Source organism: Diabrotica virgifera, chromosome 8, assembly GCF_917563875.1.
Source record: "Diabrotica virgifera virgifera chromosome 8, PGI_DIABVI_V3a".
Taxonomy (NCBI): Eukaryota; Metazoa; Arthropoda; class Insecta; order Coleoptera; family Chrysomelidae; genus Diabrotica; species Diabrotica virgifera.
The window spans coordinates 104,522,446-104,548,952 of NC_065450.1; the positions used below are offsets into that span (position 1 = coordinate 104,522,446).

The 26,507-nt window shown below is 31.5% G+C and overlaps 1 protein-coding gene across 5 annotated transcripts in view; it reads right to left on the minus strand.

The window, feature by feature from the left end:
* The window catches only part of LOC114341469 (helix-loop-helix protein 13), a 170,860-nt gene that overhangs the window by 58,418 nt on the left and 85,935 nt on the right, over positions 1 to 26,507 (minus strand). For 3 of the 5 annotated variants that reach the window (XM_050658183.1, XM_050658184.1, XM_050658181.1), the window contains exon 4: positions 24,949 to 25,160. In XM_050658183.1, coding sequence (XP_050514140.1) covers positions 24,949 to 25,160 — 212 coding nt within the window. The remainder of the gene's footprint in view (positions 1 to 24,948; positions 25,161 to 26,507) is intronic. The other 2 variants (XM_050658185.1, XM_050658182.1) reach the window with 1 other exon arrangement.

Here is a 26,507-nt window from a genome sequence, read left to right on the forward strand (position 1 = left end):
ATTATTAATATATTAATATAGTAATATATTAATATATTAATATATTAATATATTAATATATTAATATATTAATATATTAATATATTAATATAATAATATATTAATATATTAATATATTAATATATTAATATATTATTATATTAATATATTATATTTATGTATTATAATATTATGTATATTGTAGAAGTTTAACTGGCTCAGAACAATTAGCTTTTAAAAAACTGGAGTTAAAAGCGAATAACGAATTTGTGCAGTTTGCTGAAAAATGCCCTTTTCTTTAGAATAGAAAGATTAGCATCAGAGATTCGAAAAAATGTTTAGATTATGAAATTGTAGGTTAGTTACTTCCCAAGAACTTGGTTTGAAAAAAAAAATTTAAGGCACTCGTGGGAGCGCCGACAGAAGTGAAAACTTAAACAAACTGGAACATGAAGTAAAAACCACTTCTATGTAAAAGGTATATTTACTAAAAATTTTTTAGAATCCCAATGGATTCAATAAAATGAGTTCATCAGAACGTTTTCAAACCTATCGGTCCATCATCAGTGATCTAAAATCAAATAAGTAATCCCACTATTAAAATTGAAAAGATGGTTGAAATTGTGAAAGTTAAAAAATGTGGTTATGATTACTTACTTGAATACTTGCAAAATAGCCCCAGAACCAAACAATGGTTGTGATTATAAATAAATCTACATCCCTTAACCGCAATTTTGTCCCCATTCACCGTCAATTATTTTCATAATTCCTATTACTTTGTTATACCTTCCCTTTTCCTATCCTATCTGCTATCTTCTTCATCCTATTTACCCACTGTCAACTATCTTCTTCGTTCCCTTACTGGCTCCAAACTCCTTTACACATACTAATCATTACTAACCACATGAACTCCTCTTAATCAAAACCTAATTAATTTACCATACCCCCTTTTCACACTTCTTTCATTTCTTTTCTTCATTCAGTTCAACCCTCATACCCAACTTCTCCAATCTTTCTCTTTCACTCATTTCACCTATGCTTTGACCCTACATCACACTCCTTTGCTTTTTGTCTTTGACCTTTTCCAAATATATTTTTTATCTCCACATCTAACATTTCATCACTTTATTTCATTTATCACAGTTAAACTCAGTCATTCTTTAATCAAATTCATTCTCTTAATATTCTCTAAATAAATTCTCTAATATTCTCTAAATATTCATTCTCTTAATTTTGTTTTATTAATTCTATTTTATTCATTACACCTATTGTTTTCTATACTAATTAAATTTTAGTTTGTATCAACTGGGCAACCTGTTATCCTACAATTATTTATTATCAATTTTACATATTCACCAGTTTGTCACAAGAATTTTCTCAATTTCATAAAAATTGTTCCATAATAATTGCATTCCTGAATCACATTTTCTACTATCAGATTGACTTTATCTTAACTCCAATCTATACGCTGTGAGCTCGTACGTAGAGGGGATATTTACAAATTCGCGAACGCCAGTAGTGACAAGTTTGTAAACGTTACTGGAAATTTGACATAAATGTCAAAGTGATTAATTTAAAATTAAAATTAAAAACATTAATTATAAACAATATTAGTTGGTCAAAGCTGTGGTATATATTTTTACCTTAAATATACTTACGTTTTAAATACTGAATTTAAGTTTTTTTAATGTTCCGTAATATCTAATTATAAATAATCTATTATAATCTTAGCGCCATCTACACGATTATTGTCAAAGTATCCGAAGTAAGAAATTGATATTTTATCAATAGAACGTCAAAATGATTAGAAAAATCTTAAAAAAATCGATTACAATTTAATTACTTTTTTGCGTTGTAAATATTAAGCGATAACAATTAAATAATAAATTTAAAAATTACCGGTAAAAGTTGAATTAGTAACCGCTAGGAGCGACACCAGCGAAGCTCAGAGCGTATATAAATTTTTTAGTTTTCACCTACATCCAAACAATAATTTCCCTTCTACCTATACAACCATCAATACACATACTGTGGACATATAAATTTCTTGATATAATAATATCCCTTTTCAAAATTTAAAACTTCTTCTATAACACCACTTATTTAATTTTATTTCTGTTATTACTACTAATCAGCTCACTTTATCATATTGTAATTTTTTGATCAGGTTAATTTTATTTGATACGGTCAATTTTTAGTTACCTACAGTTAAAATAATTTTATTTTGTAAAACACATTATCTTTTAATTTTAAAAAACAATAGATTTAATTAACAGACAATTTCAGATATTAAAAGCTTTACCATATCTTCATCTTGGATCATGACTTTGTTTTTAAATTTCCTAGAAAATCGACTACCTTCTTCCTTAACTGTCAATGTCACATCAAGCATTTTCTTACATAGCTTTGACACTTAGTAGTCATCGTTGACCGAAGATGGTTGATTGGGTCCTCGGGTAGAGTTTCACCATGTTCCCAGAGGTTTAATCCTTGAACATCGGCGTTTAGCCATTTTAAATTTATTTCAACATAATGTAGATTTATTTATAATCACAACCATTATTTGGTTCTGGGGCTATTTTGCAAGTATTCAAGTAAGTAATCATAACCACATTTTTTAACTTTCACAATTTCAACCATCTTTTCAATTTTAATAGTGGGATTACTTATTTGATTTTAGATCACTGATGATGGACCGATAGGTTTGAAAACGTTCTGATGAACTCATTTTATTGAATCCATTGGGATTCTAAAAAATTCTTAGTAAATATACCTTTTACATAGAAGTGGTTTTTACTTCATGTTCCAGTTTGTTTAACTATAAGGTATACAGCCAATCCAGGGAACTACCCCTTTTTAGTTTAAGTGAAAACTTATTATAGTAAATAAATTACGAGCTCAACGTTTTTTCCCCATCCAAAAAGAAGTGCTAAACCTATATCATATGCGCGATGCCTATACCCTATGCTATTTAGTTATACATACACATAATTTATATACGTACAAAATTTATTTCAGTGACGTGATGACGGTCGCAAATTCAATACTTTTTCCCCATCCGAGAAATGCACAATGTCCCTAAAGAAATTTTCAATTCAAAAATTTATTTCGTCGAAGCGATGATGGTCCCGATGACGGTCGCCAATTTGATACTTTTTCCCATCCAATAAGTGCACAATGTCCCTAAAGAAATTTTCAATTCAAAAATTTATTTCGTCGAAGCGATGACGGTCACTAATTTAATACTTCTTCCCCATCCAAAAAGTGCACAACGCCCCTCAAGAAGTTTTCACTTCAAATATTTATTTCGTCGAAGCGATGATGGTCGCGATGACGGTCGCTAATTGTATACTTTTTCCCATCCAAAAAGTGCACAATGTCCCTAAAGAAATTTTCAATTCAAAAATGTATTTCGTCGAAGCGATGACGGTCGCTAATTTAATACTTTTTCCCCATTTAAAAAGTGCACAACGTCCCTCAAGAAGTTTTCACTTCAAATATTTATTTCGTCGAAGCGATGATGGTCGCGATTACGGTCGCTAATTTAATACTTTTTCTATCCAAAAGTTGCACAACGTCCCTAATGAAATTTTCACTTCAAAAATTTATTTAGTCGAAGCGATGACGGTCGCTAATTTAATACTTTTCCCCATTTAAAAAGTGAACAACGTCCCTCAAGAAGTTTTCACTTCAAATATTTTTTCGTCGAAGCGATGACGGTCGCGATTACGGTCGCTAATTTAATACTTTTCCCATCCAAAAATTGCACAACGTCCCTAATGAAATTTTCAATTCAAAAATTTATTTAGTCGAAGCGATGATGGCCGCTAATTTAATATTTTTTCCCATCCGAAAAGTGCACAACGTCCCTAAAGAAATTTTCACTTCAAAAATTTATTTCGTCGAAGTGACGACGGTCGCTAATTTAATCATATTTCCCCATCCAAAAAGTGCACACCGTCCATCAAGAAGTTTTCATTTCAAAAATGTATTTTATCTAAGAAATGACGGTCGCTAATTTAATACTTTTTTCCGTCCAAAATTGCAAAACGTCCCTAAAGAACTTTTCACTTGAAAAATTTATTTCGTCGAAGCGATGACGGTCGCTAATTTAATCATTTTTCCTCATCCAAAAAGTGCACAACGTCCCTCAAGAAGTTTTCATTTCAAAAATCAATTTCATCGAAACGATAACGGACGCGTTGACGGTCGCTAATTCAATCCTTTTTTCCCATCTAAAAAGTGCACAACGTCCCTAAAGAAGTTTTCACTTCGATAAATATACGCACAAAATTTATTTCCTTGAAAAGATTACGGTCGCGAAATAAATCCTTTTCCCCATCCAAAAATAGGTTTTACATTTATTTTAAATTTAAATAGATCTATACAATTTATGTATACATACACATAATATAGATAGGTACAAAGTTTATTTCGCCGAAGAGATGACGGTCGCGATGACGGTCGCGAAATAAATCTTTTTTCCCCATCCTAAAATAGGTTTTATATTTATTTTAGATACTTCTATACAATCTATGTGTACATACACATAATATAGATACGTACAAAATTTATTTTGCCGAAGAGATGACGGTCGCCAAATAAATATTTTTTCCCCATCCTAAAATAGGTTTTACATTTATTTTAAATTTAAATACTTCTATACAGTTTATATATACATACAAATAATATATAGTATAAGCGATGACGGTCGCAATGACGGTCGCGATGACGGTCGCGAATTCAATGCTTTTTCCTCTATCCAAAAATCGCACAACGTCCCTAAAGAAGTTTTCACTTCAAAAATTAAAGGCACTCGTGGGAGTGCCGACAGAAGTGAAAACTTCTTATAGTATATAAATTACGAGCTCAATGCTTTTACCCCATCCTAAAAGAAGTGCTATACCTATATCATATACGATATACGCGATGCGTATGCCCAATGCTATTTATGTACCTATACATACACATAATTTATATATGTACAAAATTTATTTCAGAAAAGTGATGACGGTCGCGGATTCAATACTTTTCCCCATCCAAGAAGTGCACAACGTCCCTAAAGAAATTTTCAATTCAAAAATTCATTTCGTCGAAGCGATAATGGTCGCTAATTTACTACTTTTTCCCCATCCAAAAAGTGCACAACGTCCCTCAAGAAGTTTTCACTTCAAATATTTATTTCGTCGAAGCGATGGTGGTCGCTAATTTAATACTTTTTTACATCGACAAAGTGCACAACGTCCCTAAATAAGTTTCACTTAAAATATTTATTTCGTCGAAGCGATTACGGCCCTAATTCAATACTTTTTCTCCATACAAAAAGTGCACAACGTCCCTATAAAAGTTTTTACTTAAAAAATTTAATACTTTTTCGGTAATTTAATACTTTTTTCCCATCCAAAAAGTGCACAACGACCCTCAAGAAGTTTTCACTTCAAAAACTTATTTCTTTGACGGTCGCAATGACGGTCGCCAATTTAATATTTTTCCCATCCAAAAAGTGCACAACGTCCCTAAAGAAGTTTTCACTTCAAAACATATACGTACAAAATTTATTTCGCCGAAGAGATGACGGTCGCGATGACGGTCGCGAAATAAAACCTTTTTCCCTATCGAAAAATAGGTTTTACATTTATTTTAAATTTAAATACTTCTATACAATTTATGTATAGATAGGTACACATAATATAGATACGTACAAAATTTATTTCGTCGAAGAGATTGCGGTCGCTATGACGGCCGCGAAATATATCTTTTTTCCCCATCCTAAAATAGGTTTTACATTTATTTTAAATTTAAATACTTCTATACATTTTATATATACATACAAATAATATATAGCATAAGCGATGACGGTCGCAATGACGGTCGCGCATTCAATGCTTTTCCCCTATCCAAAAATCGCACAACGTCCCTAAAGAAGTTTGCACTTCAAAAATTTTCTTCGGCAAAAATTGAGTAAACTATTAACAATTAAACCTTGTACTAACATGCAAAAACCACCTTTACCAACCCTTTCAAAGTCGCCTCTTTACTTTTGCGACTGATGGTTTTAAAAGGGTTTAATATTAATAGCCTTATAGATCTTCTAAAAACCTCATACGAATACGTATATACAATATTTTTTGTGTATGCGTTTATCCGTAAATTTTAGGCGGAACGAATATAAATGAATATATTACATAAATCATCCGAATCAAATTTTATTTTCCTTAAGCATTTTTTGTGTAATCCTGAGCAAATTTGAGCAATTAGAGGTACCCTTAAAAATGAACTTTTAACCCTTAATATCCTGAATTTTAATTTATTTGCAAAATTTTATTTTGTTTATTTCGCTGTATACGGGAGTAGGTTTTAAAAGAAAATACATACACTTTTTTTCTTAATTATTTTGGATTTCCTAGAAAATTGCCATGACATAATATATGTAACGCTAGGAAGATATGGGAGCAAAAATATTTGAAATATTCCCTGTTATAAATATAAGAATAACAAGCAAATACAAAACTAGATAAATGAAAAAAAAATTAAAGCACTCATGGGAGTGCCAACAGAAGTGAAAACTTCTTATAGTATATACGGGATGACGATCGCTAATTCAATACTTTTTCCCCACCTAAAAAGTGTATAACGTCCCTAAAAAAGTTTTCGCCTCAAAAATTTATTTCGTCGAAGCAATGACGGTCGCTAATTCAATAATTTTTCTCCATCTAAAAAGGGCACAACGTCCCTAAAGAAGTTTTCACTTCAAAAATTTATTTCATCGAAGCAATGACGGTCGCGATGACGGTGGCTAATTCAATACTTTTTTCCCATCCAAAAAGTGCACAACGTCCCTAAAGAAGTTTTCATTTCAAAAATTAATTTCGCCGAAGCGATGACGGTCGCTAATTCAACACTTTTTCCTCATCTAAAAAGTGTATAACGTCCCTAAAGAAGTTTTCGCTTCAAAAATTTTGTTTCGTCGAAGCAATGACGGTCCCTAATTAAATCATTTTTCTCCATCTAAAAAGGGCACAACGTCCCTAAAGAAGTTTTCACTTCAAAAATTTATTTCGTTGAAGGAATGACGGTCGCTAATTTAATACTTTTTTCCCATCGAAAAAGTGCAAAACGTCCCTAAGGAAGTTTTCACTTCAAAAATTTATTTTGCCGAAGCGATGACGGTGGTTAATTCAATACTTTTTCCGCATCTATAAAGCGCACAACGTCCCTAAAGAAGTTTTCACTTCAAAAATTATTTCGTCAAAGCAATGACAGTCGCGATGACGGTCGCTAATTCAATACTTTTTCCCCATCTAAAAAGGGCACAACATCCGTAAAGAAGTTTTCACTTCAAAAATTTATTTTCGTCGAAGCAATGACGGTCGCGATGACGGTCGTTAATTCAATACTTTTTCCCATCTAAAAAGTGCACAACGTCCATAAAGAAGTTTTCACTTCAAAAATTTATTTCGTCGATGCAATGACCGTCCGGATGAGGGACGATAATTCAATACTTTTTCCCCATCTAAAAAGGGCACAATGTTTCTACAGAAGTTTTCAATTCAAAAATTTATTTCGCCGAAGCGATGACAGTCGCTAATTCAACAATTTTTCACCATCTAAAAAGTGCACAACGTCCCTAAAGAAGTTTTAACTACAAATATTTATTTTGTCGAAGCAATGACGGTCGCTAATTTAATATTTTTCCCCATCTAAAAGTGCACAACGTCCTTAAAAAAGTGTTCACTTCAAAAATTTATTTCGTCGAAGCAATGACGGTTGCGATGACGGTCGCTACTTCAATACTTTTTCCTCATCTAAAAAGTGCACAACGTCCCTAAAGAAGTTTTCACTTCAATAATATTACTATTATTATACGTACATCATAATAATATACGTACAACATTTATTTCGCCGAAGAGGTGACGGTCGCGAAATAAATCCTTTTCCCCCATCCAAAAATAGATTTTACATTTATTTTAAATTTAAATACTTCTATACAATTTATGTATACGAGTACATACACATAATATAGATACGTACAAAATTTATTTCGCCGAAGAGATGACGGTCGCGATGACGGTCGCGAAATAAATCCTTTTTCCCCATTCTGAAATAGGTTTTACATTTATTTTAAATTTAATTACCTCTACACAATTTGTATATACATACACATAATATATAGCATAAGCGATGACGGTCGCAATGACGGTCGCGAAGACGGTCGCGATGACGGTCGCGAATTCAATGCTTTTTCCCCTATCCAAAAATCGCACAACGTCACTAAAGAAATTTTCACTTCAAAAATATAATCAAATTATTGTAGATGAAAATCTATGTTGCACTCGATGCATACTTCCACATTGAACTTGCAACACATGGTACGTACATGCCAACTGCTGCCCTCACGTGCACAACGTCTCCTTTTTATCAGGAATATGACATGCGAACTGCAGCCCTCACGTGCACAACGTCTCCTTTTTATCAGGAATATAGGTCAGAAGCTGGTCAATCTTATCATGTCTTATATCTCTAACTACTTTGGACGAAGATCGCCTGTCTGCACCTTTTGGTTTGGTATCATATTTCGTAATATACAATATTACTAGATACCATCGAAATTCTAGTTGTGGGATAGGATCATGGGTTCTGTTACAAAGGTACCAAGCATTTTGAATAGTTATGCCCAGCATCCATGTAAATAGACACCACCACCATTTTTAGAGCGAATTCCTACTCGGTATCTAGCTACATTCTGATCCATAAGATCAACTTCAACTGTTCTTTCACTTGCTAATTAGCCTTTGCTGATGGTCTGGAAGGCCCAGCCTCGTCTATATTATTATATATTTCGGAATCTTTTTCACTATTTCGTAAAGCAAGTTTAACAGGTGCCGTAAGAATTCTCCCGGACAACCTGTTCATATCATTATCTTCCCCATCACCAGACACCTCGTCTGTACGCACATTAATATATATACATATATATATATATAAAGTAGTAACTCTTGAGGATGCAGTCAGTCTATTTATTGGCCCACAAGACAAAGAAAACTCTTTGACTTACTTAGTAAGTCAAAGAGTTTTCTTTGTCTTGTGGGCCAATAAATAGACTGACTGCATCCTCAAGAGTTACTACTTTATATTTATATATACAGTCAAGAATACCACCATCTTATATATATATATATATATATATATATATATATATATATATATAAAGATCTACATCTCATGTTTTTAAACATAGATTTTACTTACTTTAAGTAATTAGGGAATTAAAACTTGAGACTGTCATTGTCGGACTTGCCGTAGATTTACGCACCTTCTATGTCTAGGTCTCGAATGTTGTTTTTTGATTGGAATGTATCTAAAGATATTCAACCTCTCATCTTTATTGATAAGCCCAGAGAGGTTGAAGAGGGCGAAACACATTTCTAAGAACTGGTGTTTGGATCTTTGATTCTATTCGAAAAATTTTTCCCAACCCGAAATGGTGGATGTGTGAATTGTTCGTAAGGGGATTTTTCCACATTCTCTATTTCATCTGTTTTATATATATATATATATATATATATATATATATATATATATATATATATATATATATATATATATATATATATATATATATATATATATATATATACAGGGTGTCCCGAAAAGAATGGTCATAAATCATACCACACATTCTGGGGTCAAAAATAGTTCGGTTGAACTTAACTTACCTTAGTACAAATGTGCTCATAAAAAAAGTTACAGCCCTTTGAAGTTACAAAATGAAAATCGATTTCTTTCAATATGTCGAAAACTCTCAAAGATTTTTTATTGAAAACGGGCATGTATCATTCTTATGACAGGACCACCTTAAAACCAAATTATAGTGAAATTTTTCCACCCCATAAAAAATTTATGGGGATTTTGTTCCCTTGAACCCCCCCAAACTTTTGTGTACGTTCCAATTAATTCATTATTGTGGTACAATTAGTTGAACACAACGTTTTTAAAACTTTTTTGCCTCTTAGTATTTTTTCGATAAGCCAGTTTTTATCGAGATGCGGCTACTTTTTTACTATATTTACATAAAAAATTTATGGGGGTTTTGTTCCTTTAAACCCCCCAAATGTTTGTGTACGTTCCAATTAAACTATTATTGTGGTACCATTAGTTAAACACAGTGTTTTCAAAACTTTTTTGTCTCTTAGTCTTTTTCTGATAAGTCAACTTTTATCGAGATGTGGCTTCTTTTTCAAAATATACCAAAAAATTTAAGTTATAAATAAATTTTCAGATTATTAACAAGTGTCTATAATCATACTTAACCATATACAAATAGGTGGTGGATTCGAAAAATATTCAAAATATCTCGATAAACACTGCCTTATGAAAAAAGTACTAAGAGGCAGAAAAGTTTTAGAAATATTGTGTTTAACTAATGGTGCCACAATAATAATTTAAATGGAACGTACATAAAAGTTTGGGGGGGTTTAAGGGAACAAAACCCCCATAAAATTTTTATGGGGTACACAAATTTCACTATAATTTTTTTTTAAGATGCTGCTACCATAAAGATTCCTCATGTCCATTTTCAATAAAAAACCTCTAGAAGTTTTCGATATATTAAAAAAAATCGATTTTTATTTTGTAACTTTAAAGGGCTGTAACTTTTTTTGTGTGCACTATTGTATATAGGTAAGTGAGGTTTAATCAACCTATTTTTGACCCCAGAATCTGTGGTATAATTTATGACCAATCTTTTCGGGACACCCTGTATATATAGATGCACGTTAAGTTGTGACTTCCGGTATACAGAAGAGACTGTCCGACCTCCACCTTTTCTACTAGGAATTATTTTTTAAGAATTGTGTATTTGGTAAAAGGGGGGCTTATAAAATGGGTCTACCTATTGAGGGGAAAGGATTTACCACAATAAATTTTGTATATATATACGTATATACCGAAGCGTACAGCATACGTTATGGCTTCCATATATAGGGTAGTTCAAGGTGCGTTGTCACTTCCAGCGGTGTTGTCATATTTTGGAAGTCACAACGACTCGTCTGCTGATTTACCTCTTACTTTAAGCGTAATGTGTGATCTTTTGAAACTTTTACTGTGAATACAGTTGTGAATGCAGTTCTATGTTTTACAGTTGTCTATTTAAATTAAAAGATTGATATTCTTTTGATTACACAGGTTTACAAAAAAAAAATACATTTCGGAATATTTGACGAAACCATATGATTAGGGGGTTTTTGGGGTCGCTGGTCACGAATCCGGGGTCAGCTGACCTCTATCACGTCAGGTAATGGTCATCTCAAGGTCAAATCAAGATAAACCGACAGTCGCTCTGAAAAAGTATATTAAGGGGTTTTTGTGGTCGCTGATGACGAATTTGTGTCCGCTGACCTCTATCCCGTCTAGCTCAAGGTCATTTCGAGGTCAAATCAAGATAAATCGACACAATCGCTCTGAAAAAGTATATTAGGGGGTTTTTGGGGTCGCTGATCACAAAACTGGGGTCCGTTGAGCTCAACCGCGACAGGTAAAGGTCATTTCAAGGTCAAATCAGTTTTGTGGACTTGTCCTGATTTGGCCTTGAAATGACCTTTACCTTACGTGGTAGAGCTCAACGGACCGCAGTTTTCATGATCAGTGACTCCAAAACCCCTCTATTTTCAGAGCGATTGTGTCGATTTATGTTGATTTGACCTTGAACTAGACGTGATAGAGGTCAGCGGACTCCTGATTCGTCATCAGCGACACCAAAAACGCTCTAATATACTTTCTCAGAGCGACTGTCGATTTATCTTGATTTGACCTTGAAATGACCTTTACCTGGCGTGAAAGAGGTGAGCGGACCCCGGATTCGTGATCAGCCACCCCAAAAACCCCCTTGTCATATGGTTTCGTCAAATAGTCCGAAATTTAGTTTTTTTTTGTAAACCTGTGTTATTTATGATATGATTGATATTTATTTTACAAATACTAATATTTTATTATTGCTGCAAAATGGATTTTTTGGAATTAATTAAAAAAGTGTTATTAGTAAGTAATTTATTTATGAAAATTATATCAAAAATTTTAATAAATAAATTTTAACTTACAGGAAATTTTAATATTTATAATTTTTCTTGATTAAATTTTGAATTTTAGATTTTATTACAGGCACCGTCCTTTTAATTTTTGATGTACCAATAATAATGCATAATAATAGATCCATCTTTTTAGAGCAGATTAGTCCCAGTCTGCTACTCGATACTATTGACTGTGCTTCTCCATTTCTTTCTATCCTCTGTCTTTTTCTGCTAGTCTCTAATTCCTGCCCTATATAAATTTTCCTTTACTTCCTGTAACCATTTATTCTAGTTCCTCCGCGTCTCCTTCTAACTCCGGGTTTCCATTGTAAAATTGAGTTTATAGTTGTTACGCTACCTGCTCTCCATATATGCCCCAACCATCTAACACTGTGCTGAAATCTGAAAATCTGGAATAATATCTACCCGAGTCGAAACATTTTTTTAATATATGAAAATAGTTATTTATGAAACAGTTCGTGAAGTATGCTTTTTACGAATGCACGTGATGTTTAGAGCACGAGCGACAACGGAGCGAGTGCTATACATCGCGTAAGTTCGCAAAAAGTACTTCACGCACAGTTTCATACAATATTTTATCTACGATAAACAAATAAAAAAACTGTAACTCTTTATCACTGGAATTCATTCCTATTCTACAATTTTTAGAACTTTGACATTTAAACATTCTAATTTCTTTCAAACCACAAAACTGTCAATTTTTTTTGTAATTTATTGCTCATTATGTCATCACCATGACAACGCGAAAGTTAAGGATATTTGATTATATGAAAGTGTGTCAAAAACAGTGCGAAAAAGTAAATCCCGTTTAAAATACATTGTTCCTTCACGCACACGTTATCCATTAAATAGATCGATGCAGATCGGCCTTATATCGGATCCTCTACTATTAGTCCGTTCGCTGACGGTAAAATATTGCAAAACCCATAAATTTTAAAAAACCGCTTAGATTGACATGCAATTTGGCATACACATAGGTAACATGTCAAAGAAGCACATTGATATTGTGCCGATGTGTGCTTTTGCCATGGGGGTGACTTTTACCTCGTCTCGGGATGAAAAAATATACGTTCAAAATAAGTCCGGAAATGGATTAACTGACTAATTCTAGGCAACTTTTGTTCTATAGCATTTTTTCACTTAGTTACTTTTCGAGTTATTTGCGAGTAAATATTTTCATTTTTCAACAAAAAAAAAACATTTTTTAACGGTTTTTTGGCAATTAACTCAAAAAGTAAGTATTTTATCGAAAAAACCATTTTTAGGAAAAATATAGCCCATAAAAAAGTAAAAAAATGGTGTGCTTATGAATGAGATCTCTAGACCCAGTAAAAGAAGAGTTGTAGCTAATGAAAAATAGGTTCATACACGCCAAATTCCAAATTGAATATTTCAACGTGAACTGTCAAAAACTAAAGCACTTTTTGGGGAACACTCATTACAACTTTTTTGTAGTGTTTAAAAAAAGGTTAAAACAGTTTTAGCATTAAATTAAGGAAGTTACGCTCAAAATGAAGATCCTTTTTTTGTAAAAAATTATAAAATTCACCCCCTAATTAGCATCCGAAAGGAAATTAATAGTCACCACTTCAGAAGTTGATTTACTCGTGTATGTATTGTTTATAAATATGATTTGTAAGCTTCATCGGTTCAAAATGCTTATTTTAAGGGGATGTAATTGAAAGGGATTGAACTAGGCACTAACCAACTGTGTAAGCCAATATTGAACAGCCATATCTTAACCAATATTTGTCTCAAAGAAAAACACATAATCCTAAATATTCAGAAAAGCAAAACCTACATTTTTTACTATTCGTAATTTTTAGTATCACTAATACACTTTATGTCATTTTGAAACAGCATTTTTTTCTGCAAAAAATTTTACTTTAAAACCAATTTTTTTCAAAAATTAGCCCTTTGAGCCGATCATATAAGATATACAGATCATATAAATATTACATAAGTTAAGTAACTTGTGAAGCGGTAAGTATTAATTTCATATGAGATTCCAATTAGGGGGTGCTTTTTCGAATTTTTTTAACAAAAATAGGACCTACTTTATTTTGAGCGTATCTTGCTTAATTTTGATGCTAGAAACTTTTTTAGAAAACATAAAAAATATTTTTTTAAAACTTTAAAAAAGTTGTAATAAGTTGTCTCAGAACAGTGCATCATTTTTTGGTTGCTATCATTTTTTGGTTATTTCACGTGAAATTATTCGTTTTTAAATTTGACGAATATGAACCTGTTTCCTGTTTTACATTAGCTACAACTTTGCTTCTACTGATTCTAAAAAGTTCATACGTACATCAATTTTGTTACTTTATAAGCTATATTTTTAATGTTTTTCCCGATAACATACTTACTTTTTGAGTTATTGGCAAAAAAACCGTATAAAAGTGTTTTTTTGATGATAAATTGACATATTGACTCGCAAATAACTCAAAAAGTATTAACTTAGTGAAAAAATTCTATATAACAAAAGTTGCTTAGAATTAGTCAGTTTATCCATTTCCGAACTTATTTTGAACGTATATTTTTCACCTCCGAGAAGAGGAGAAACTCGCCCCCAGGGCAAAGTTTTCTTTTCACTTTTTTCTTTGACATGTTACCTATGTGTATGCTAAATTTCACGTCAATCCGTTCTTTAAAATTTGGAGCAAAAACCGTTAATGAACTATACTGCAGTCAAACCCGCTTATTAGAATACCTCTTAAAGGAATATCCCGGTTTAAGGAATATAAATTTGCGGTCCGGAAACGTTTCTACTAGCGACCAATGATCGGTTATTAGAATATCCAGGTTATAGGAATACTTTTGATTGGCACGAAGGTTATTCCAATAAGCGGGTTCGAATGTATTTCGGTAAGATCGTAAAAAACGAATCAGAATATTTTTCCTATCGACTAAGATACAACCTGGACTAGATAAAATAAAATACTTACTTTCAATACACCAATAATCATTGCGTTTTTTATAAATGTATAAAAGCATAATATTTTAGTGCATATTTCAATTATTCAACTGTTTTTTGCATAATTTAAGGTTTTTTAAAGTGCATATTTCCCGAGCTCTTTTAATTTGATGTATTTCTCCACGAGTTTACAGCAAAAATCTTGATAATTACAAGTTTTGTTTGTATAATTATTGTTTTATCATACAGTCAAGTCGCCCTTGAATCCCAAACATTTTTAAAAGAAAATAAAATTTTTATTGGATATGTTCAAGCAGACATTTCCGTTCAAGCAGAATTTTTAGTCACAACATATCAATGTTAAATATTATTAGAACAACGTTAACGTTTCTTTTAATGACCGACACACATATTATATTTTAATTACGGATCCCACATTTTGCTAAACAGTTGAGAATGTAGTAGAAACATCAAACTTAAGAAACATATTTTTTATTACCTACTGCTGATAAATTAAACAGTATCAAATATCACTCGTTGACATCTCTGTATTAATTTTAAATAATAAAATATATTATGTAGTTTTGTATTCTAAAATATTTGGAAAAAATACCTGTATGTAAATGAAATGAAATGAAATGTATTTTTTTTTTCATTTACACATCATTTTAAGGGAGTGTCCGTTGAAGAGTACAGGTTCAATATTATCGGCAAATGAGTTTTGTCTTAAATACCGTCCGTATAGAGGAGGTGTCCGTTAAGGATAAGGCGGAAAATCTTGGTAAAATGCTAATTAAATGCACTAATTTTTTTCGAATTCTGAGAAAACTAATAAGTATTTTTGAAAAATTTAAACGCAGAATGGAATATTACATTATTACCGAGGGCCGAAAGTCCCTGAAAACTTATATAATGTTTATTTTAATAAGATAACGGGATAAAAAAACAAGAGAAAAGTTAGTGTGATTTTTAATTTCGAATATTTCATTACCAAGAAACTTTTTGTTTCTTCTAAGGGACTTTCGGTCCTCCGCAATAATAATCTTTCATTCTGGGTGTAAGTTTTAAAAAGTATTTATTAATTTTCTCAGAATTCGTAAAAAATGAATGCATGTAAATAGCATTGGACCGAGATTTTGCGCCTACCCCCTTAAGAGAGAATTTACTGTATTTCATATTATTACTAGAATTTATTACTTTAAACTTTTTATCGCTCTTTTTTCGTGTATTTAATTCCATTCAATTGTAATTGTACATTCAATTTTTTTGTATATTTTTACACGTTTTATTACTTTCGAAATAACAATAACTATAAAATCGATTTTTCAGCCTACTTGGGTCAAAAAAATACGCAATTTTCGGAAATTTCGTTAAATGAGAACATTTACCTACATTTCTTGTATTTAAGCTTTTAATAAGATTTTTTAAAATAATTTAGATTATTTAATAGATACATTCACCGGCACGAAAAACGGGCACCCCAAAAAATGGGTCATTTTTGATGGCTCGTATCTCCTAAACCTATTCTCCGATTTAAGTATTTCTTTAATATGTTATAGCCTTATTCTTTAACTATATCGCTGTAATAATATTGTTTCTAGATAGGTAAATTATCATTGTATACTGGGCGTACCATTCAAACTGTTTTTTTTTCAATTTTCACAACACCCTGTGGAATATTCTAGCCTTTATACAATATTGAAATTAAAACCCAACTATAGCCCCAGGTTTTCTTAACGTTCTGTTTGTTATTAATTCGCTTATGTTGGATAATAAAAAAGTTAGGGACTTTAACAACTAAACATGTTCTTTATCAATACATGGTGTTTCTAAATAAGTGCGACAAACTTTAAGGGGTAATTCTGCATGAAAAAATAATGATCGTTTACTTGATAAAGCTATGTCCGCAAATGCTTGCAAATATAAAATTCTTTTGTCAAACGATCATTATTTTTTCATGCAGAAATTACCCCTTAAAGTTTGTCGCACTTATATTTAGAAACACCTGTATCGATAAAGAACATGGCTAGTTGTTAAAGTTCTTAACTTTTTTATTATCCAACGTAAGCGAATGAATAAAAAACAGAATGTTAATAAAACCTGGAGCTATAGTTAGGCTTTAATTTAAATATTTTATAAAGGCTAGAATATTCCACAGGGTGTTGTGAAAATTGAGAAAAAAACCCAGTTTGATTGGTACACTCGGTATACAATGAAAATTTACCTGTCTATCAACAATATTATCATAGCTATATTGTTAAAGAATAAGGCTATAACATATTAAAAAAATTACTTAAATCGGACAACAGGTTTGGGAGATACGAGACATCAAAAATTACCCATTTTTTTGGGGTGCCCGTTTTTCGTGCCGGTGAGTGTAGATTAAATTAGAAGTTCATTGTAAAAAAGGAAGTAAACAAAAACACGAGAAAAATGAATTTATATAAGTAAATAGGTAAGTAAATATTATAGATTAAAATAAGTACAGAAAACATATAATTATAGAGATATATAATCACTTATTTTACCTTCATTTAAGGCTAACTTTAAAAGTAAAGCAGATCTGCTATTATTCATGTTTAAAAACAAAAGGCACACAAAACACTAAGTACGATTAGAACCGCGAATCTACAACAGATAAATGTCTGGAAACCGTTACACAGGGTTGCCAAAAAACGGAAGTCACACCGAGCGGTGTGGTATACGGAAGACGCTACGCGTTGTGTACATAACCTGTATAGTAGCTCGGGAGCGACACTAGCGCTGGTGATATACCGTCGAACTAAAATCTGATCTTATGAGTATGTTAGATACGATATGACTTCCAGCGAAATTTTTAATATAAGCCTTCTGATACCATCTAGTAGCCAAATTCGTAAAAATATAGGCAAAACGTTGTGACTTCCGAAATCGGAAGTCATAACGGTATATATGAAGTAACAACGTATTACGAGAATCTACTTTGGAAGTCACATGGATACATGTATCAATATATAAATATATATATATATATATATATATATATATATATATATATAGATACATGTATCAATATATATATATATATATATATATATATATATATATATATATATATATATATATATAGTCCACCGAAATGGTGGATGTGTGAATTGTTCGTAAGGGGATTTTTCCACATTCTCTATTTCATCTATTTGATTTCGTACGAGTGGTCGTTAAACCAATAACCTTGGATCTTTGGTTCACTGAGTGTGTTTCAAAGATCTACATCTTATATATATATATATATATATATATATATATATATATATATATATATATATATATATATATATATATGTATATATATACTGAACCCCCAGAATTTAATGTACGTACAGACGAGGTGTCTGGTGATGGGGAAGATAATGATATGAACAGGTTGTCCGGGAGAATTCTTACGCTATATGCTATATATATATATATATATATATATATATATATATATATATAGACTGTCATTGTCGGATTTGCCGTAGATTTACGCACCTTCTATGTCTAGGTTTCGAATGTTGTTTTTTGATTGGAATATGTCTAAAGATATTCAACCTCCCATCTTTACCGATGAGCCCAGAGAGGTTGAAGAGGGCGAAACACATTTCGAAGAACTGGTGTTTGGATCTTTGATTCTATTCGAAAAATTTTTCCCAGTCCGAAATGGTGGATGTGTGAATTGTTCGTAAGGGTATTTTCCACATTCTCTGTTTCATCTGTTTGATTTCGTACGAGTGGTCGTTAAACCATTAGCCTTGGATCTTTTGATCACTGAGTGTGTTTCAAAGATCTACATCTTATTTTTTTAAACATATATTTTACTTACTTTAAGTAATTAGGGAATTAAAACTTGAGACTGTCATTGTCGGATTTGCCGTAGATTTACGCACCTCCTATGTCTAGGTTTCGAATGTTGTTTTTTGACTGGAATGTGTCTAAAGATATTCAACCTCCCATCTTTACCGATGAGCCCAGAGAGGTTGAAGAGGGCGAAACACATTTCGAAGAACTGGTGTTTAGATCTTTGATTCTATTCGAAAAATTTTTCCCAGCCCGAAATGGTGGATGTGTGAATTGTTCGTAAGGGTATTTTCCACATTCTCTGTTTCATCTGTTTGATTTCGTACGAGTGGTCGTTAAACCATTAGCCTTGGATCTTTTGATCACTGAGTGTGTTTCAAAGATCTACATCTTATTTTTTAAACATATATTTTACTTACTTTAAGTAATTAGGGAATTAAAACTTGAGACTGTCATTGTCGGATTTGCCGTAGATTTACGCACCTTCTATGTCTAGGTTTCGAATGTTGTTTTTTGATTGGAATGTGTCTAAAGATATTCAACCTCCCATCTTTACCGATGAGCCCAGAGAGGTTGAAGAGGGCGAAACACATTTCGAAGAACTGGTGTTTGGATCTTTGATTCTATTCGAAAAATTTTTCCCAGCCCGAAACGGTGGATGTGTGAATTGTTCGTAAGGGGATTTTTACACATTCTCTGTTTCATCTGTTTGATTTCGTACGAGTGGTCGTTAAACCATTAGCCTTGGATCTTTTGATCACTGAGTGTGTTTCAAAGATCTACATCTTATGTTTATATATATATATATATATATATATATATATATATATATATATATATATATATATATATATATATATATATATATATATATATATATATATATATATATATACTTACTTAAGCCGTCCTCTTGTACCTTACGGTGTCGAGGTATATATATATATATATATATATATATATATATATATATATATATAGCATCAACGTCTAAAGTTTCAGCAGCATCAATCATCTAAAGCGCTTCTTGAAGAGATAACCCTTTTATGGAACAAAAAATACATTACAATTCTAAAAGTTCCGATTTTTGCTCCCATATGTTCCTAGCGTTACATATATGTAACACCAAAAATAAAAGGCATAATTTACAAAACCATGATAAAATTTGGAAAAATTTATATTATCAATAAGAAAAGACATTAATTTAGGCTCAATTAAAAACACTTTAAACCAAATATAATAACAAAAGAATAGTAAAAATATATTTACTCAAACTCGAGATCCATTTTTACCATAAATAAGAAACACCGTCACATCCAACACTCAACTAAATAAACAGGTTAGATTAGATCAAATCCTTGAACTAAACGCTAAAAACTAGCAAAAAGTGTCCCTCGAAAGTCTTGCATCGTCATCTAGTTAAAATTAGAATCACTTCCCGAATTTCATGCTTAAGATTTTAGCGGTTTTTGCGTTACATATATGTAACGCTGGGAGCTTAAGGGATTTAATATTAATAGCTAAAAGGATTTAATATTAATAGCCTTATAGATCTTCTAAAAACCTCATACGAATACGTATATACATATTTTTTGTGTTCATTTATTCGTGTATTGTGTTCGTGTACTCGTTTATCCGTAAATTTTAGGCGGAACGAATATAAATGAATATATTACATCAATCATCCGAATCAAATTTTATTTTCCTTAAGCATTTTTTGTGCAATCCTGAGCAAATTTGAGCAATTAGAGTTACCCTTAAAAATGAACTTTTAAAGTGTCGAAATAGTCAATAAATATAGTTAGAGTAATAGACAATCATTATGTAATGCATCTGAACAAATTTCACCCTTTTTAACCTTTTTATAGGTTTTAGCAATAAGGGGTAGTTTTCACCCTTCAAAAATAAATTTCTAAGGGTTGAAATACTCAGAAATTATATTAAGAATATCAAACCATTATTACATAAATCATCCGAATCAAATGTTATGCTCCCTGAGCATTTTTGAGCAAGTTTGATCGGGCAGTCCGAATTCATTTTCCGGACATATTAATTATTAGGATGGCTGGGATATGAACTCGGATTGTCTTATCACAAGTCTGGTGTTATAACTCCTAGATAATTTGGGAGAGAATGCAACAAAGGCGACCATTTAATACACTAACGTGTAATAAAGAAACATTGCATTCAACGTCATACATTACATTTATAAAAAGCTTTGAAAACTCCTGATACAAGAATAAAAAACCGCTAAACGCCGTAAAAATGAGTGGCGCATACAATATTCCAGCTACAAAAGAGCTGATATGAATATTACGTGGCGCGAAAATGTAATTTCATTTTGATGGAAAATAAAATTATAGTTTTATTTTGAAAGATTTTTTCCATAATATTTGCTAAATTTGAAGTAAAACGCGCCACAAAAGAGCCTCAAAATGTAAACTGCATCAAAGTTACTCTTTTGTGGCGAGTTTTACTTCAAATTTAGCAAATATTATGAAAAAAATCTTTCAAAATAAAACTACAATTTTATTTTCCATCAAAACGAAAATACATTTTCGCGCCACGTAATATTCATATCAGCTCTTTTGTAGCTGGAGTATTGTATGCGCCACTCATTTTTACGGCGTTTAGCAGTCTTTTATTCTTGTATTTTGTAAAATGCATCATTTTCCTGCTATCTAGCTTGAATCCTTAGATTTGAGTACTCGCCGAAAAAAATATACTTACAATAATTACCTATAACTCACTTTGAATTGATATTAAAAGATTTTAATATCAAAAGAGGTAAGAAATTTATTCGATTTTTTATTATCTTCAATTTTGGTAATTATAACTTTTTTGTAAAAACTCATACCTCATTTTTAATACCCCAGTAAATGACCGTTTTGGTGTGTAATTTTCAGGGGCAACTCCGAATTGCATGAAAATTTGGATTTAGGTTCTACTTACCCTCCACTTCAAAGTTGAATTTTTGCCGTTGGTTGCTTTTACTTGGGGGGTGCCAGTCACCCCTTCTCGGGGGTGAAAAAACGCGTGTTTAAAATAAGCCTGGAAATGGATAAATTGACTGATTATAAGAAACTTTCGACCTATAGAGTTTTTCATGTAAGTCATGTTGAGATATTTGCGATTGAAAATGTTTACTTTTCGACAAAAAAAAACTAAGTTTTCAGACGGTTTTTCGCAAATAACTCAAAAAGTAAATATTTTATCGAAAAAAATATTCTTAGCAAAAGTGTAGCTTATCAAAAAACGAAAAAAGGAGTGTATCAGCAAAGTATATAAACCGAGTAAAAGCAAAGTTGTAGCTCATAAAAAATACGTTCTTATTCGTTTAATTCAAAATCGAATATTTTAAACTGAAGTCACCAAAAAATTAAGCAATTTTCAGGAAAAAGTTATTAACATTTTTTAAAACGTTTAAAAAAAAGCTTCATTTTATTATTTACAGAAGTTTTTAGCATCAAAACTACGTGAGTTAAGCTTAAAATAAAGTTGGCTACTTTTTTGGTAAGAAAAATCGTGAATATCTCCGTCTATTGAGCAACCTAAATAAAATTAATCGTTACCGCTTTGCCATTTACTTTAAATGTATGTACATACAGTGCGTCCATAAAGTAACGCATAAATTCATTATTTCGTAAACCGGCGACTTTAAAGAAAAATCCCGAAACAGGTCGATTTTTATTTTTAATTTCCGATTTTTTGGAATATATATCATACTAGTGACGTCATCCATCTGAGCGTGATGACGTAATCGATGATTTTTTTAAATGAGAATATGGGTCATGTGATAGCTCATTTGAAAGGATATTCAATTCTCTATTCACTAATGTAAACATTAACATAATTATTTATACAAGGTGTTCAAAAAAACATTTTTTAAATTAAAATAATTGAGACAAAAAGAAGAATGTATGTAATTTATCTAATTCAAAATACGTTTTATTGTTGTCAGAAAACAGGCAAATATGTTTTTTTGACAAATAAATATTGTTTTTCGCTTAAATTCAATGTTAAAGCTGCCACCCACCTGCCTCTTGCCAGTTTGAACATTTCGTTTAAGCGAAAATCAATGTTTATTCGTCAAATTTTTTTCTGTTTTCTGACAGTAGTAAAACGCATTTTGAATTAAATAAATTACATACATTCTTCTTTCTGTCTCAATTATTTTAATTAAAAAATGTTTTTTGCACACCCTGTATAAATAATTATGTTAATGTTTACATTAGTGAATATAGAATTGAATACCCTTTCAAATGAGCTATCACATGACCCATATTCTCATTTAAAAAAAATCATCGATTACGTCATCACGCCCAGATGGATGACGTCACTAGTATGATATATATGCCAAAAAATCGGAAATTAAAAATAAAAATCGACCTGTTTCGGGATTTTTCTTTAAAGTCGCCGGTTTACGAAATAATGAATTTATGCGTTACTTTATGGACGCACTGTATATTCTTTATATGATCTGTAAGTTTGACCGATTTGAAGTGCTTATTTAAAAAAAACTGGTTTTATAGTAAAAAAATGTTTTCTAAGAATTTTGGAAAAATTTTCTTTTTTCAAAATAATTTAAAAAGTATTAGTGATAACGAAAAATCTCAAAGAATAAAAAAATGTAGATTTTGCTGTTATAAATATTCCAGATTCATTTTTTTTTCTGTAAGAAAAAAATTGGCTAAGATATGTCTGTTTAAAGTTTGCATACACTCGTGATTATTGACTCGTTCAAGCCCTTTTAACTATAACCCTTTCAAAAATCAGCACTTTAAACCGGTGAAACCGACAGATCATATAAAAAATAGATAAGTAAAGCAAATTGTTTGTAAAGCGATAACGATTAATTTCATTTGGGGAGCTAATCACGGGGGGATTTTCATGATTTTTTAACAAAAAAAAAGGAGGCCAACTTTATTTTGACAGTAACTCGCTTATTTTTAATCCTAGAAACTTTTGTAAACAATTCGAGTAAAGCTTTTTTTAAACTCTTTAAAAAAGTTTAAACCGGATTTTTCCCGAAAAGTGCTTCATTTTTTGGACATTTCTCGATGAAATATTCGATTTGGAATTGGACGAATAAAAACGTATTTTTCATGAGCTACAAATTTGCTTTTACTGGATCTATAGACTTCACGAACACACAACTCTTTTCGTTTTTTTTTATAAGCTACTTTTTGCAAAAAATATTTTTTTCGGTAAAATATTTACTTTTTGAATTATTTGCGAAAAACCGACTGAAAACGTAGTTTTTTTTGTCGAAAAATAAACATTTTCAATCGCAAATAACTCAAAAATGATTCACTTACGTAAAAACTTTATAGAACGAAAGTTGCTTATAATTAGTCAATTTATCCATTTACGGGCTTATCTTGAACGTATGTTTTTCACCCCCCGAGAAAGGGTGATTGTCACCCCCCAAGTAAAAACAACCAACGGCACATTTTCAACTTTGAAGTGGAGGGTAAGTAGAACCTAAATCCAGATTTTCACGCAATTCGGAGTTGCCCCTGAAAATTACACGGTATCGCCGTATTTCCCGTTCATTTACTGGGCTATAAGTGCTTTATGAAAAACCGCTTTAAAACATGCATTTTTTCAAGACAAATTAAAATCTTTGATTTTTAATAATTCAAACAGTATTAATTTGTTTTAATAACTTCATATGACAAATGTCGCTTAGAACCTCTATCTATTTTGTGGTTATTCTTAATAAAATCATTTTCACCACCGGGAAGGGGTGGCATCCACCCCCAGGGTAAAAGCGCAAGTTGCCACCATGGAACTTTTGTTTCTTGAGGTATCCTCTAATTACTCACCAATTTTCATGAAAATCGATGGAGGTTCAACGAAATCGGAAGTGGAAACCTTCAGTGGCAGCACGCACACAGTCTATTGCTTATTTTGAATAGGGTTATTCTTTTGTACTTTAATATTCTGAACTGTATTTGACATTGGCAGAAAACAATCAGAGAACAAAAAAAATTATGAGGGGAAATCTAAGGAATTAAATTAAAAATTGAATACGCGCAAAAAGGACCATTCATATATTAAGGGAATATATCAAAATAAAGAAGAAATGAAGCAAGGAGTTAGCGTAAGTTCAAGATTATTCATATGGTATTATGAAAAAAGGTATCTTACCACTAGTGTTCCAGTTAGCCCTGTCTGCTTTGATTTCACCCCTTAGACACCTTTCCACATAAGTTAGAGGATCACAGTCTGCCGTTAGAACTTCCCGCAATAAAGCGATGTAGGCAATTGCTAGTCGAAGGGTGTCGATTTTGCTCAGTCGTTTCTCATAAGGAAATGTTGGTACATGCATACGCAGCTCGTCGAACGCAGAGTTTATACTGCTGCAAACGAAATTTAAATAAAAACATCTCTCTAACAGTAATAAATAATCTATATCTTTATTGCATCAATTTTCAAATTTGGTACTTGAACTAGTAATTGGATCTAATAAAAAATTTGATTATTTCTTTCCAATTAAAAAATCTAAGTGCCAACAAGTTGTTAAGAGGTTCTTATATTTCTTGTACATCCAAATTCGCACTGTTTTCCCAAATATTACATTCGGTAGTAAATAATACATTTCCGCTTTGCTTGTACATAATATATGCTTGTACATTCCTTATTTAGGTATTTATTCTGGCAATACGGTAGCATTGGGTTCCACATAATTCTTTTCAGATGTTTAGACTACGTAGTATTATTTCTGTTACTCCAGTGAATAAGTGGTGAATCAATTTTGAATAGTTTTCAGGAGACGACTTACAAGTTTTGACAACATGTCACAAATCGATTTTATATGGTGGAATGCTAAAACTTTACATAAAATTAAGATATAATACAAACATATTATTGGTCTCATTTTGTAACTGCTAAGTGATTAGGTTAATGAGATATGAGAAGATATGAGACTTAACCATTTATTCACCGTCGACTTACCCAGTTATTCACCCAATATGTTAATGAAAATAAGTCACTCTATGTATTTTATTTTTCGGTTTAATGACTTCAAAAAGTCATTTAATGACTTCAAAAATTTAACAAAAACAATTTTTGTAGTTTAAAAAACATTTATACTGAATTAGGTTGTATATCTTGGTCAGGATCCAATTCCTCCAGTTCAGGATCATTGGCGACATCCTTTTTCGTTTTCAGATAAAATGTATGGAATGAAGGATCTATTAAAGGCAATAAAGACAATAAGTCTTTTTTCTTGTCTGTAGCTATCGACACTCATTCCTTGTTAATGTTAGGTAAACAAAACAATATAGTTGGACGTCTACTATGAGCAAAATTTATTGTTTTAAAAAGATGTTCTTGTTTTAATGAGCATCTAAATGAAATTTCGGCGCCGTTTTTAACATATTGAAGCCATTGGACTGGTTTCCATAGAAACATCTCGCCATCATTATCAAGTTTTTTAATAATCTTGATAATCTAAGGGTCATGTTTCGTCACAAGTGAATTGAAATCGAAGAAATTATCTTTCAACATCATTACAATTTCAAAGTGATTCTTCTGTTTAGCAATTCTGATTACCTGTACCCAGTCGTTAGGATGATTTATTTAAATTGTTTTTTTTTTCTGGCTCTTTCAATAACGGAGTGGTCAGTATCACACTCCTTATGCGTATGACAACTAACCAAAATTTTGTGGTTGATCTTCAGGTTTGCTTTTGATTAACAAAATTA